This window comes from Melanostigma gelatinosum (genome assembly GCF_949748355.1).
Source record: "Melanostigma gelatinosum genome assembly, chromosome: 3".
NCBI classification, from domain to species: Eukaryota; Metazoa; Chordata; class Actinopteri; order Perciformes; family Zoarcidae; genus Melanostigma; species Melanostigma gelatinosum.
The window spans coordinates 9,804,416-9,818,322 of NC_136636.1; the positions used below are offsets into that span (position 1 = coordinate 9,804,416).

The 13,907-nt window shown below is 43.5% G+C and overlaps 2 protein-coding genes across 3 annotated transcripts; both read left to right on the forward strand.

Moving 5' to 3' along the window:
• Positions 1-411: 411 nt before the first annotated feature.
• On the forward strand, positions 412-8,122 carry evc (EvC ciliary complex subunit 1). 2 transcript variants are annotated; one of them, XM_079266287.1, is made up of 20 exons: positions 412-802; positions 905-1,018; positions 1,239-1,328; positions 1,644-1,867; positions 1,981-2,065; positions 2,185-2,283; positions 2,813-2,941; positions 3,081-3,242; positions 3,357-3,573; positions 4,171-4,319; positions 4,445-4,543; positions 4,634-4,846; positions 4,958-5,067; positions 5,253-5,454; positions 5,603-5,827; positions 5,902-6,037; positions 7,112-7,214; positions 7,343-7,469; positions 7,581-7,677; positions 7,761-8,122. In XM_079266287.1, the coding sequence occupies exons 1-20, from the start codon at positions 623-625 to the stop codon at positions 7,907-7,909; spliced, it is 2,910 nt and encodes a 969-aa protein (XP_079122413.1). In that variant the 5' UTR covers positions 412-622; the 3' UTR covers positions 7,910-8,122. The 2 variants fall into 2 exon arrangements, with proteins under 2 accessions (XP_079122413.1, XP_079122414.1); XM_079266288.1 differs by lacking the exons at positions 412-802; positions 905-1,018 and having other exon boundaries at positions 1,259-1,328; positions 1,651-1,867.
• Positions 8,123-10,026: 1,904 nt separating this feature from the next.
• Positions 10,027-13,476, forward strand: LOC306775497 (major intrinsically disordered Notch2-binding receptor 1-like; the record flags this gene model as incomplete). The annotated part of the gene is made up of 3 exons (XM_079265941.1): positions 10,027-12,018; positions 12,755-12,973; positions 13,282-13,476. 3 exons carry the CDS (start codon positions 10,027-10,029, stop codon positions 13,474-13,476), a joined length of 2,406 nt encoding a protein of 801 aa, XP_079122067.1.
• Positions 13,477-13,907: the final 431 nt, after the last annotated feature.

The window sequence follows — 13,907 nt, forward strand, 5'->3', positions numbered from 1 at the left end:
TTCGGAAAACATTTCCAAAACTTGGGAAGAACGAGCATCTCTTCAAGGAAAGGTTAAAAACCAAATACATAAATGTGTTTCCGGTTGTGACTTTCAAAATACAATGTCATAGGCGAGACCATGGTATTTTCGGAACTGTGGGTACATGAAAATATATATAAATATGCAAAGAAACCATACAAATATTTAGTGTTTACACATTTGACCAACCTGTATTTGCCTTAATGTTTTTATAGGGGCCTACTTTCTAAGTTATACCAATAATCCTTATTGTGCTTTTATACTGAAGGCAAATTCATCTATTTTCCGGTTAAATTCTAGCTAGTTCTTCTGTCTTGACGCAGCTCGGTCTTTCTCTTAAATCTCCGTACAACCATTGGCTACAAGTTACACCAAGTTTTGTCGTTTTGGGGAATTTGTTTTTGCTGGAAGAAGTTGTTGCAAATTGTAGGTTTCTAATGTTTAAACATGAAGAACATTTTAGAGTGAAGACACATTTAAAATCATACGCGAGCAAAGAAACGTCAGGGTCAACAGCAAGAAGAAGCTACTGTCCTCGAGAAGTGTTGTTGACGTCAGTTAGACTTTATCGACAAAAAGTCTTCCTACAGTCTGAGGAGTAATGACGGAGCAGGACCTGATGGCGGGATGCGGCACTGATGTGTTGGTCTCATTCGCTGAGTCGCTGCACATATACACGGGACTGTTAACGGTGGCGACGGTGTGTGGAGGGCTGTCGGGAATATTAGCTGCTGCTCTTTTATATGTCTTCTGTCTGAAGCCTTTGCTGTTGACGAGACAAGTAAGCAAATACCTCTATTTGTTCTACAAACTCAGTCGTATTACAGTGGCATTATGCGCCATCCTTTGGATGTACAGTAACGTATTGCTCCTGTGTCATCAGGGTCACAACGCGAGGCGGCTGCTTGAACCTGATGATGGGGAATTAGACAACAACCAAAGTGACTGTGTCAGCAACAGCAGAAAGGAGCCTCCAACTGGCACCGCACATGACAAAGTAATATTCTCTTTAACATCTAAGACACGTCTTGGACTTATTATAACTTACAACAGGTGGATGTGACAGGAAATATATAGTGGTAAATTGATGTAAAATACCTGGATTGGACTGCCAAACATGTTTAAGTGTATGACACAGGTTACCCATTTCTGATGTTTAAAGCTACTAATTAACATCCCACTAACTAACTAATTAAGTCTGTTTACTCCTTGTCCAGGAGAAGAAGAAGCCACCACCCATTAACAGTGATGTGGCTGCATTTGCATCCAGAGCAAAGGTGGTTTATCCCATCAACCAAAAATACAGAGTAAGTATACAGCATATCGCCATCATATCATACACCTTCTGCTCGGTGCACAAGGTAATAGGCTCTTCACAAAATGACTGAAATAAATGCTTAATATAAGGCCTTTTTTAAGCAATAATTGTATAATTTGTCGTTTTACTTTAGTAAACTAAACAGTAGTGCATCAGAACAAGTTTAAGCAATATTTTTTATAGAAGTGGTCGCATAACATAAAATAGTAACGTGTTGCAAACCAATCCATGGGTTAGTAAGCTATACTATAGTAAGTTGCAATCAATTGGTTTAAGATGACTTCACTTTCGCTGAATTTGTCAGCCTTTAGCAGACGGAGCGTCCAATCCGTCACTGCACGAGCACTCCAAGTTGCCAGCAATGCCTAACGATGAGTCGTTCTCGTCCACGGATGGAGAGTCTCTGAGTCAAGAGCAGGACAACGACGATAGCAGTCAGTTTATCTCCTCCTCGCTGTTCCCCAAGAGCCTGCAGAACCAGAGCTTCACCAGGGTCTCTCACTACCCTCGCACACTGATACAGCCAGGGTAGGAACGAGTAGTTTCTAAATGTTAAGCCATAACTATGCACCTTAATCTTACAGCAAGTATGCACAAACCCCAGTTTGTTGGAGTTAATAACACTCATGTTATCTCTTTAGTTTTGAAGGTAGGATCAGCCTTTACTGTTTGGCCCTGCAGGATATCCAACAACATTGCTCCCAGCTTCAGGATGACAAATGCTTGGTGAATTTTTAGCATTTTTCTTTAACACAGTATTATAATATTTATTGTAAGTATGTGTCAAAGTTCAAAAGGCAAAAATGGTTGTTTTATTTTCTTTTATTATCTTTTTCCTGCTATAGATGTTTCTCCAAATGGGGAAAATAATATTCAGTGGTCGTTTTCCAAAAGACAAAAATGATGCTGACTTCTCCAAGAATATTCTTCAAATGCAAGAAAAGGTAGGGTCTATTATACATATGTACATTAGGGGTGTAACAGTACGCGTATTCGTATTGAACCGTTCGGTACGAGGCTCACGGTTCGGTACGCATGACGAACCGAATACGTTTGAAAAAATAAAACTTTTTTTTTTTTAAAACCTTTATTTAACCAGGTAGTCCCATTGAGATTAAAAATCTCTTTTGCAAGATGTAAGTAACAATACTACATAACATTAAGGAGCAGTTTTTGTTTTTTATGCTTACGTGTTGCTAAGAACACACCCCAGAAGATGAGTCACTCAGGTATAGTTCCATCATTGTTCAAAGTCAAAGAATAACTTTGTGATGTTAGTTGTAATGAATGAATATATTTTAAAATCAAGTACATTTCTCTGGCATTTATAGTTTTCTACTGTACCGAAACGTGGCTCCACTGTATCGTACCGAACCCAACCGTGAATTTTGTGAACCGTTACACCCCTAATGTACCGGTACATACTTACATACGTACGTACGTACATACATCTGTTGTCATCTGTCATTTCAGGAACTGAATGAGCTGAAGAAACAGTTGCCAACGGGCCACACTGCCAGCGAGAAAAAGGACGATGCTCCCTGCACTTTGGAGGAAATAGAGAGAGCTCAGAAAGATCTTCTTGAACGTGGCCTTCAAGTGGTAAAAATGAGGAGAAAACCCCAGAGAGCAAATTCTTTTAACAATTAACCTAATACTCATCATATACTAAGTCTATTAGAACACCTGTATTTACACTGACAGCTCTAAAGGGAAAGCTAATATCCGTGTCTCTTCACAGTCCAGATGTTTCAGCAAACAGGTGGAGGACTTGTGCCAGCATCTGCTGAAGAAGACCAGCATTTTCTCTCCAGATGAGGCACAGGATGTGATTCTCTCGCTCATCCAGACTCTTCTGTTAGTGGAAAACCAGCTGATGAACACACAGGAAGCTTATCTAAAGGTAAAGCAATACCAGTTATTCGTTGGCACACCGTTCATTTTGCTGCTCATCCCTTGCGTCGTCGTGCGAAGAACTGGATACGCTAAAGGAAAAGTTGTTTTCTACTTCTCGCAGAGTATCCAGCAGAAGTTGTTGTGGTGGGAGGAGCTGACGGGGCTTCTTCAATCCCAACCTGTCTTGCTGAATCGGGAAGTGTCTCTGAGGCAGGGCTTGATAGCAACAACACTGGAGCAGCTGACGAGCGATGACGTCTTGACATTTAGCCACATGGAAAAGATACTTTCAGAGGTTCAGGCCACTCTGACCGAAGGCCTTCAACAGTGCACAGAGGGTAACATTTCAGTTTCATCTCAGTCCATTCACTCCAACACACTATCCGGTCAAAAGACAACAGACAAAAGGTATGTTAGACTCCAGCATTTTGTGGGTTAAGCAAGTTGAATAATAAGTTCAGTAAACACAGTTATCCAAACACTGACACAGTGTGAGTGTGTGTCCTTTTCTCACATTTCACTCGACTAGTTTCTGGCTGCAGGTATCAGTGGACAATGTCTAGCCTACTTCTCTCAAAATAGACCATTTTCTGTGATCCTAGATCCTTAAATAAGGTCAGGTTCTTTCAGGACAGCACAGAATATCTGTTGCACTATTACTGTACCCTAGACACTCAATCAACTAAGTGCACCATTAGTTTGGCAATGTACTTCAGTTTCTGGGTGTATTTTACTTTTCTGTTTTGTTTTTATTACTCTTGTGGGTAAGTACATGTAACTGTGGGTATTCCGAATATACTGTCCCTCACATACTACTCATTCATTATTAATGATCATTCTTAGCATCGTCTTCCAGCTGGCTTTACAGACTGCAGTTATTTTCAAAATGCTCAAACTAGTCCGGCTCATACAGAAGTTGGTTGATCGTGTTCCAGAGTGCATGAGAAAGACAAAGGAGCTGGTGGATGAGAAGTGCAGCAGAATGGAGTCCAAGAGGAAGAAGCTTTTGAGGAGCCAGACCAAGCAGAAGAGCTGCGCCCTGGACCTGAAACAGACTCACAATGACCTGAAGCAGCTCACCAAGGTTGTAACATTTTGCCTCTCACACCTCAATATGTAGATCTGGGATTAGTGTTTATTATAAATTGGCCAATAAACTGCTTGCAGACTACACTGGTATCTACATCTGAACTGTAACTTTTCCTTCAGGTGTACCAGGAGCTGCTGATGAAACACAGGCAGCAGATTTCTGACTTGGAGCAGCAGCAGGACAACAGGGTGGCTGAAGCCCTCTGTGACCACTGGAAGGTAAAAGATCGAATGCTGCATTTTTGTATTTGTGTGCTTACTTCCGCAAGAGTATTTACATTGGTCTCATGTACGTTTTTGTGTCCGCAGAAACTCCGTGCCTCCTGGTCAAAGAGGCTTGGAGACCTAGCCAAGGATGTTTTTCTCACCTCTGTCCCTGCCCAGTCAAAGGTCTCCGCTGAACGCTGCGAGAAGCTGTGGCTGGATCTGGAGCAGGAGCTGGTCGCACAGCTGCAGCAAGCGGAGTGCACCACCAAGCTGCAACTGGAGGACATGAGGGCTCAGCTGGACGAAGATGGACAGGTAGACACCATCTGGGGAATCGGATACAAATGGATGTCCATTAGATATTTGCAAGAGTTTAACTAAACGAAAGGCTTTCCGGTGTTTCTAACTGAGCCTCTTTTGCTGTAGGTGTGGAATGAGGAGATGGCTCTGGTGCAGGCCTGTCTCAAACACTTGAGTGAACAACAGATGACGATCCTCCGGGCCATGGTGGCCAGACAGAGCTACACGCTCAACAGGTGAGATTGGAAAACCTGTCAAAAAGTATTTATGGCGTATTGAGAGTGTGAACGATTACCTGATGTAAACAAACACTAAATCCTCACTGGGAGCAGATTTACAGCACAGCCACATCCACTTTTGCAGTATTTAAATCAATGTGTATGAGTTACTTGGAAATGATGCAATATGATCTTCTTCTCAGCCACGTGGGAAGGTTGATAGAGAAGAAACATGAGCACCTGTTGGTGGCGGTGCAGAGGTACTTTGTGGTCAGGCACTTCTGTCTGCACATGCTGAAGGAGATGAGGCTGTCAAAGCTGAAGGCACTCTCTCAGACGGATTTCAGAGCTGTGCTAATGGAGGATCCCAGTAAAAGCCAGTTCTGTGTCAACTCAACTCTCAAGGTGGGAAACATTTATTATTTTTATCAATACATTCTTTTAAGCGCCTCAAAACCACCACACAATACAGTATGTCTCCTACTCACTTGTCTGACGTACGAGCCAAGTTCACAGCAGATTGAACAGCGTTGTTGTCCCATTACAATCACAGAGCAGCAGTGCCAGCCTAGCAGAGAGGCATCTGGGCCCAGAGAGTCAGCTGGTTGGCCACAGCTTCCAGCAGGAGTTCCTGTCTGAACTGGAAACGGGGATGGAGCTTCTCCAGAGCCACGCACAGCTGGTGGTAGGCAACGCCCTTAGCCACGCCATCCAACAGATGATGGAGAACCCACCCACCGGGTCGCGTACTTCTCCAAAACAGGATGATGGCTTGAAGGTAAGCATTAGAACCATCTCTCTACTTCGGGTTTGTTTGCTAAGCACCGTGGAGTAACATTTGTTCCTCATTAGCGCCACCTGACAGAGGCTGCCTCGGAGAGCGTGTATGTGACCAAAGATTCTCTCAGCGCACTGGTCCAAAGCTACTATTCCCACCTGAAGGACATCGTGAAGAAAATGGAGCAGGATCAGTTTAACATAAACAAGGGTGAGATGACAATCACAACACACATGCACATGTTCACATCTGTATACACTCTGATTTTGATGCCATTATGGCTGTAACCTTAATCCTTATCTAGACAAAATGTATGTAATTGACAGTATTTCATGAAGTCAATTTGCAATACAATAGCACGATGACGACCAGGATTGTGTTCGACTTGTTATAACCTACTTAGTTGTCCTACTCCTCACTGTTAAGGCAGCATGATTTCAGCAGATAGTAGTAGATAGGTCTTCAGTACGGTGCTTTCAGACCTGTAGTTCGCTTCATTGGTCATGACGAAGAGGAAAAATGATCTGGTTCCTGTTCAGACTGACTTTTTACAAACAAACCAAGAGGAGTAAACATGAAGTCAAACAGACTGACAGGTAACTCATTGATTGGACAGTTTTGGCTATTGCCATCCTACATCATCAGGAATCACATGAGGAAATCTAATTCTGGTGACTGACAGTATTATTAGACTGCAAATCGACCGCATGTTGTCAATATTCACAAACCGATAGAGACGGGATGAAAAGGAGGCATCTTGTACAGTAATGATTGTTACTGTGGGATCGCTGTCACGCACTTTATAATTGATTGAATGAACTGATAAAGCTTACAGAGTTGGATTAGTTAGGGGAAATACCTGCGCTTACCATGATTTCCAAATGATATATACATTGCCATATACAGATAATTCATATAGTTGCATCCTGAACATATTTCATGATCAGCAGATGTATTTATTAGTAGTTTAGCTTTTGAAATCATACTAAAATCACATATCTACTGTAGTAAAGTCTGGTGGTTGGTTTGTTTTGTTTGTAACGTGACAAACACAACACAAGAGTCTGCTTTGAAGCCGACGGAGACCCGCCTTTTCAAGCGGCCGAGGTTTGGTTGTCTGGTCCGCCACGGGGATCAATTGACAGCTTTCACACCGGCCCAAATGAACTGTACAAAACCAGGCAAACGGACCTGAGTTTGTTTTAACTAAACCAAACAGCTTTGTTGTGAAAGAACCCTTAAAGTTAGAAAATGTACTGTCTGTTAATGTTACTGTTCCTTCAGAGGTGAATGAGAAACAAGAGAGCAGCAGTCAGCTGAGCAGATCCTTGCTGAGGGAGCTGGTGAACTGGGGCAAGAAACCCACTTCTGCTGAGTTTCAACAGAGGTGCAACAACATGCACTACGCCACCCTTCAGCACTACACTCTTTGTCTGCCCTACACACTTTTGTCTGACTTAAATACATGAACTAATAATAATTTAGGTTGTTACTTTGGTGTTATTTGTGTCTCAGGGTTGAACTCCACAAAGGGAGGGTGTTGGAGCAGTGTGATCTGGACCAGGAAGTTATATATGAGGAGCTGAGGCAGAAGAAAGTAGCCCAGGATCAGAACATGGAAAGGATCAAAGCACAGCTGCTGGTTAGTATGTTTCATGTTTTCCTTACTTCCCTGCCTGACAATAGGTGAACGACTTGATTCACAAGCTTGCACGGTCATTTCCTGTAAGCACTGTGTTGTCGTGTCCATTAGGAGGCAGAAGAAAGCTTCATAACTGAGCTGGCAGCCTCGGCCCGGGTCTCCCTCCACAGTCCAGACCTAGAACCCAGCGGTGAGGAGGACAACACTGGTAAGCACCTTTTTAGTCCGATAGTAAACATATGTATCCACCGTTCCTCTGTCTCGGTCCTTCATGCTGTCATATTTCAACAGGTCATGAGAGTGCAACTATATTGGACCTGCTGTCCCTGAACCCGGCATTAGATCCAGCCTTGAATCCTTCACTGACGCCAACCTGTGTAACTCCTGTGGTGAAATCGAAACCCAAGAAGAAAAGAGACAGAGAATCTCATCTCAGCTGAAACCTTAACGCAGTAATGTTTACATATTTGTCATGTCCTGTGACACCTTTACTCTTGTTATAGTTGGTGCCGTAATGCCAATTCTGTTCTGTTTGTACCAACTTTGTTGTTAGGAAGGTACCTTGGGTTTGTTTGCATTGAGCAAGAGGGATCTTTCCCTAATGTATGTGTAAGTAGACTGTCCAGTCTAATTTAAAATGTTTCTGTGCTAGATACTGAAATGTTGCAATAATGACAAAACAATCAGTTTTCCTCAATTAGTGGATACTTTTGTAAATGCCAAGTGCAGTGAAATAAGAAAAAAGAAAAAAGCAGATTATGTTTTGAATACATTATTCAACTTTTGTACTTTTTTTCACCTGGTATACAGAAGCGCTGAGCTACCGGCCTGACTGATACATTATTGTGCTATACCTACATCCACATACCACGGCTCATTCACTGCATTGATTCCCAGTGATTCCTGAGTACATGGGATGATGGATGGGCCCCTCTGTGAGTTGTCAGATGTATTAGAGATGTCCATTCTGATTGTAGCGGAGTGCTACCACTCGCCGATGAAAGCCTTGCCCTTCTCTTGCTCTAATGGAGTTTTAAGTACAACCCTTTATGGATGATAATGCAGAGTAATGGTGAAGAGTCTGGGAGGGCTGAAGTCTGGCAGACAGTTCTGTGTGTAGGCAGCAATCGAGCAGGTAATTTACTTCAGCTCTTATGGCTTACTGTCAGTTTGGAGTGTCTATTAGAAAACATCAATTTTTAATATGCCCTTTATTCTTATGCTCAATTTGCACACATAACCAATTATTGCTGTAGCACCCTGAGAAAATATGCTCCTGGACCTGACCTACTCGTATACACTGCCAACAGGGTGTTTTTCCTCCCATGTATCAATCAGAAATGAGGGTGCACTGTTGACTTTGCAAGTGTCGGCTCTTGTCTCTGATATGGGGAAACCGTTTCGATGTATTTTAAGGTCCCTTAGGGGACTGCAAGGACTTGTGGGAGGATGACCTGATTTCAAATGTTCTCCTCTCCTGCCTGAGCTGTGGACTAGTTGCTGCTACAAACAGAGAAGCCCATGAAAGCAGTGTAACAGTATGAGCAGCCCCGGATCTATTTGCAATATGTCCTCGCTATCGACATAAAACTGGATTTTATTCGTCATTTTTCATGGACGCAGGACTGACTTTATCTTTCATCAGATTCAGGTAAGTGGAAATACTCATTGGCTCACCTTCACCTGTACACCTTTGGTAAGATGTTAACCCAGATTGCATTTGCAACACTGACATGTCATTGGAGTTGTCCCAGCTGATGATACTCAAAAGGGGATCGACTTGCAGTAAATATTGTTGCTCCTTCTCCAAGAATATGTCCAGCCCTGTCCTCGTCTTCAGACCGTTTTTTCAGGTGCCTGGAATAAAGTTACTGAATGCATGTCGGTATATTCATCGACACACATCTAGCACGTCTTCAGTAAAGTGGCCAGTCTGCCCTGAGATGGTTAATGGAAATGAGAAGATGAAAAATGTCCAGTGAGGTAAAGCTGTGCGCAGCGTGACGGCGTCATCAGGTCAGATGATCGGTTATTTTAGGTTCCAAAAATAAGGTCGCTTTCCAAATTCCCCACTCAAAGGGCTTTTTCCATCCGAGCCGAAAATGTCTTATCTAATTCTAATTTCGACCAATTACATAATTATATGCAGCCTATGAAACGGTATCAGATCTGAAACACTATTGATGTTGGATCTGAAGTGAAACTACAAAAATAGATCTGACAATTAGTTTTTTATTCAAAACGTGTGCACTACCAGCATTTTATCTCTATTATTAACATGCTATATAATGAGAGCATGGGTACAAATCTACAATAGAACCATATATTTTTACATAATAATACAACAAATATTGAATACATAACAATATCCCTTGCTTTTTATTCTTATTGACATGTAGTACATGTAGTAAAACATATATTATTGTTAGGCTATCATACTTTCATAAAGAAAAGATATTTTTACAGATTTACATGCACTTATCTTTTTTCTGTGTTGTGTGACTTGTGTTTCCTTGGCCTCACTAACTGCCTAGTTTTCTCTCTCAGGTGAGCAGCCATGGCTAACCTGCAGCAGGAATACCCTGAGGTCCTTCTGGGGATCCTGGAGGAACTGGCCAATATGCGCCAATGGCTGACCTTCCAGGATCTTTGTCGTATGGTCAGCACCCGCTTTGACCTGGAGCACCTCATCGAGCTCAGGAGTCTGCTGTTTGCTGCTGCCAGCCAGGACGCCTGTTTCCCAGCTACTCTCTTCAGAGATCGTGTTTCCACAAGAGGCCAGGGGCTTTCACCCATAGGCGTCGCTGCTGACATTGTAACTATCTTCAATCTTATTCAGATGACTGGTGGCTCCCCTGATGACAGCCAACCAATCAGAGCGCAGATGGTCCTCCCCGTCGACCAATCCCCTGGCCCCAGTCTGCCTGGAATACACCAACTAAACATTTCTGGTCGAGAAAGAGCCCGAGCCCACTCTGACTCCAGTGGCTGGCCTATCGATCAGCACTTTCTGTTTCCAAGATCTAATTATTCTGCCCACAAGCGAGCAAGTCTTCCCCCCGATCCCATCTCACTTGTGTCCTCCCCTCCAATCAGGACGAGGGCTGTGTCTTTCGACTTGCCTCACACCACACTTTTGTACCCGAGTGGACAAATCCCCAACGAGGTCATGAAGAATATCTACCTGCCTTTGGAGACAGACAGTGAGTCTAGTGGAGATTCTGCGCCCATGGAGGTGTTTGAAGATGAACAGGGATCGTCTGTGGACCAGAAGAGAAACATCTTTAAGAAGGACTTTCATAACCAGCCACCTCTAATACCCCAGTTGACTGTTAACAGTGAGTCTCCCAGTCCTAACAAGGCTCAAAAAGGCTTCGACAATCACAGCTTTGAAACTATCCCGAATCCTTACCCATCACCAGCAGCAGTCAACCAATCGCCAGAGCCAGAGCAGAGGGCTAAACACGAGAGCCTTAATGATCTACAGGACTCAACTTACTTCGGACCGCGGCCAATCCCAGAGTGGTCCCCTCGGCACCTTCAACCTCCGAGGACCAAGAGGCCCATCTGGAGCAACAAGAGTCACAGCCTAGAGGACCGGATAGGCCTGGGCAGTGTTGGAATGGGGATGGAATCACAAGGGGGGCAATTTCCAAGACGATCAACCCCTGCTATCAGCAGATTGGGGGGGTCCATAGGAGGCGAGATCGGGGATAGTGGAGGCGATGGAGTCAAAGCTCAAGGAACCCAGACAGACCCACCAGACACCCGGCGCCTCCGTAGCCTTGTCCACGCTGACCGCTTCTCCTTCATGACCTCATTAGACGACCCTGACATTGGCGAGGATGACATCAGTGCCATCTTTCGTTTCTTAGATGACATAAGCATGTGTGGTTCCACGGGAGTCCTGCACCCCAGTGATGGATCAGGGGCCAATAACCAGGACACCCACGAGGCCAGACGTGGCCGCTTAGGTAAACTCCAAAGGCTCTTCCACTCTCTGGAAAGCAGTGATGATGGGCTCAAGGCCGGCGTCTGTAAGCTGCTGCTCCGTATGAGCCAGATAGAAAGACAACTGGATTCACTGAATGATGTAAAGGCTGAGATTTCCCAGGTACTGTCTGCTCTGCAGCGGCTGGATGAAAAGATCCAGCAGCCTATCAGCGTTGACGGACAAGGCACCGGTGGGCGATGGCTGGAGCCTCTCAGCGGTGTCTCCTCTTTCATGAGCCACCCTATAACCCCTTCTGAGTCTTCAGAGCCTCAGCCTCTGTCCGTGTCTGAGCATCTGTTTCCAGGGACCAGCACGAGCAGTCTGGACTGGAACCGGTGGAATACTTCCGTGGAGCAAACAGAAAGCATTAACGGTCAGGCTGATTCAAAGGGGGGGAAAGAAGGGAAGAAGGATGCATCATCTCGTCGTGCCTCCAAAACCCAGCCTGAAGAGAAAAATCTGTCTGATTCAAAACAGCTGAATATTTCTAACTCTGCAAGAGACTGGAAAGTGTCATTCTCCAAAAGTAAAGATGGCAAATCTTCACATGAAAAGGTAGACTAATTTTACTGTGCACAGTTTATTCTATTTACAATAATACATGAAGAAATAACTGTTAGATGAGAGATGAGTGTCATCACCATCATGGGCGACCGTGGTTAAGTGGAGAGCAGGGCCGTCCTTCAATCAGAGGCTCGGCGGTTCGATCCCCGGCTCCACTAGTCGCATGTCGATGTGTCCTTGAGCAAGACACTTAACCCCAAAATTGCTCCCGTAGCTATGGCTACGGTGTAGAAATGTGATAGAATCTGAATTGTAAGTCACTTTGGATAAAAGCGTCTGCTAAATGACTGTAATGTAATCAACAGTAATCCATTTTGAAGGCAAAAGTACAAATCCTCACACCTTGCGTATAACGTGCGACCACAAAATATGTTTGGCCTGAAGCTTGTGGTCTGCTGTGTAGACTGTGATTTAGTGGTCAGTTGACAAAAGTTGTTGAAAGATTTACAATGAACACTTCAAGTTTCAAGTTGTTTACTGTTATATGCAAAACAATTACAAAGAAGCAGTTGTTGGCAGTGAAAATCCCACAAGTAAAAAGTGAGAATGACATGGAAGACACAAAATAGTGCAGAAGATAAAATACAACAAATATGCAAAATATTGAATACGTCTTCATTCATAGCACTGTTTGGTCAAGGCTGCAAAGAAACATTTTAAACAATCAAATAGATTTTTGTGTAATCCAGTCTGTATAAAATCTGTGTTTGGCCCATTTCCCTTTTAGGCAGATCAGTCTGACAGCATGACTAACCTAATCTCCAAAAAGTCCTCCAGCCTGGTGGAACAAGTGTTTAACTCGTCCCTGTTCCGCCACAAAGACAGCAGTCTGACTGGCGGGCTTAACTCTGGGAAGAACCTGGACCCAAGACTGTCTGAGGGGAGGGGAAGGCCCATATGGACTGTAGACGACAGAGAGGCACGAGTCTCCCCTTTGGACTTACAGGTAAGATTTGTTGGCTTTGAAAGGGCTGCATTCGTTAAAAACATTGAATCCAATTCTGTTTCCTAGCATATCATTTCTATAAAGTCGTTGGTTTTAGTCTATACATGAGTAAATGTGATATGTTTTCCTAATTGATAGATTCATTTTTTTTACATCATCCAAGTTCAAGAAAAGTGGGGTTAGTAAAAAAAGAATGATTCATAGCAGGAAAGAGCAATTTCCTTTAACATCTTAGATTAGGATTTGTATTTAATCTATATGAGTGTATAACTGCTCTAATAATCTTTAAATGGCATCATGTTCCTCAGACCCAGGAGTCTCTGAATCCCAACAACATGGAGTTCTGGATGGACGACATTTACACTCCAGGCTATGATGCTCTACTCAGGCGTAAAGAGGCTGACCTCCGCCGGGCCAAGGTCTGCAAGCTGCTTGCACTCATTGCGTGTGTGGTGGTTATTATTCTCATCATTGTCATTCCCATTTGCACCATAAGGACATGAAGACCTTTACAGCCCACATTGTTGCCTGCCAGATATGTGCTGTATAGGAGCTTGCACGCCATTCTCATGGAGATAAGTTGCTGACTGACACGAAGACCATAAAGCTGGATTGGCGATCAGTTAACATTCAGTAACTCCTTAGAGTTCTCTGCATGCAGCACCATTATTTATGACTTCGGAAAAACAGGAAGATTCGAACTGTAGCTTACGGTCACTCCCTCGTGCAGTCACAACACATTGTAAATAATCTCCCATGTTACGTTTTTTCCCCCTTTACTGTCATTTATTTCATGATTTTTGTTCTTAATAATTTCAGATGGCTGCAAAAGGAAGCATTTAAGTGTGAATGTTTTACATAATTGTCAAATATCTCTGAGAGGATATGTTAAAACGAGTAATCCTGAGCCAATGCAAATTGTCAGTTTCTTTTT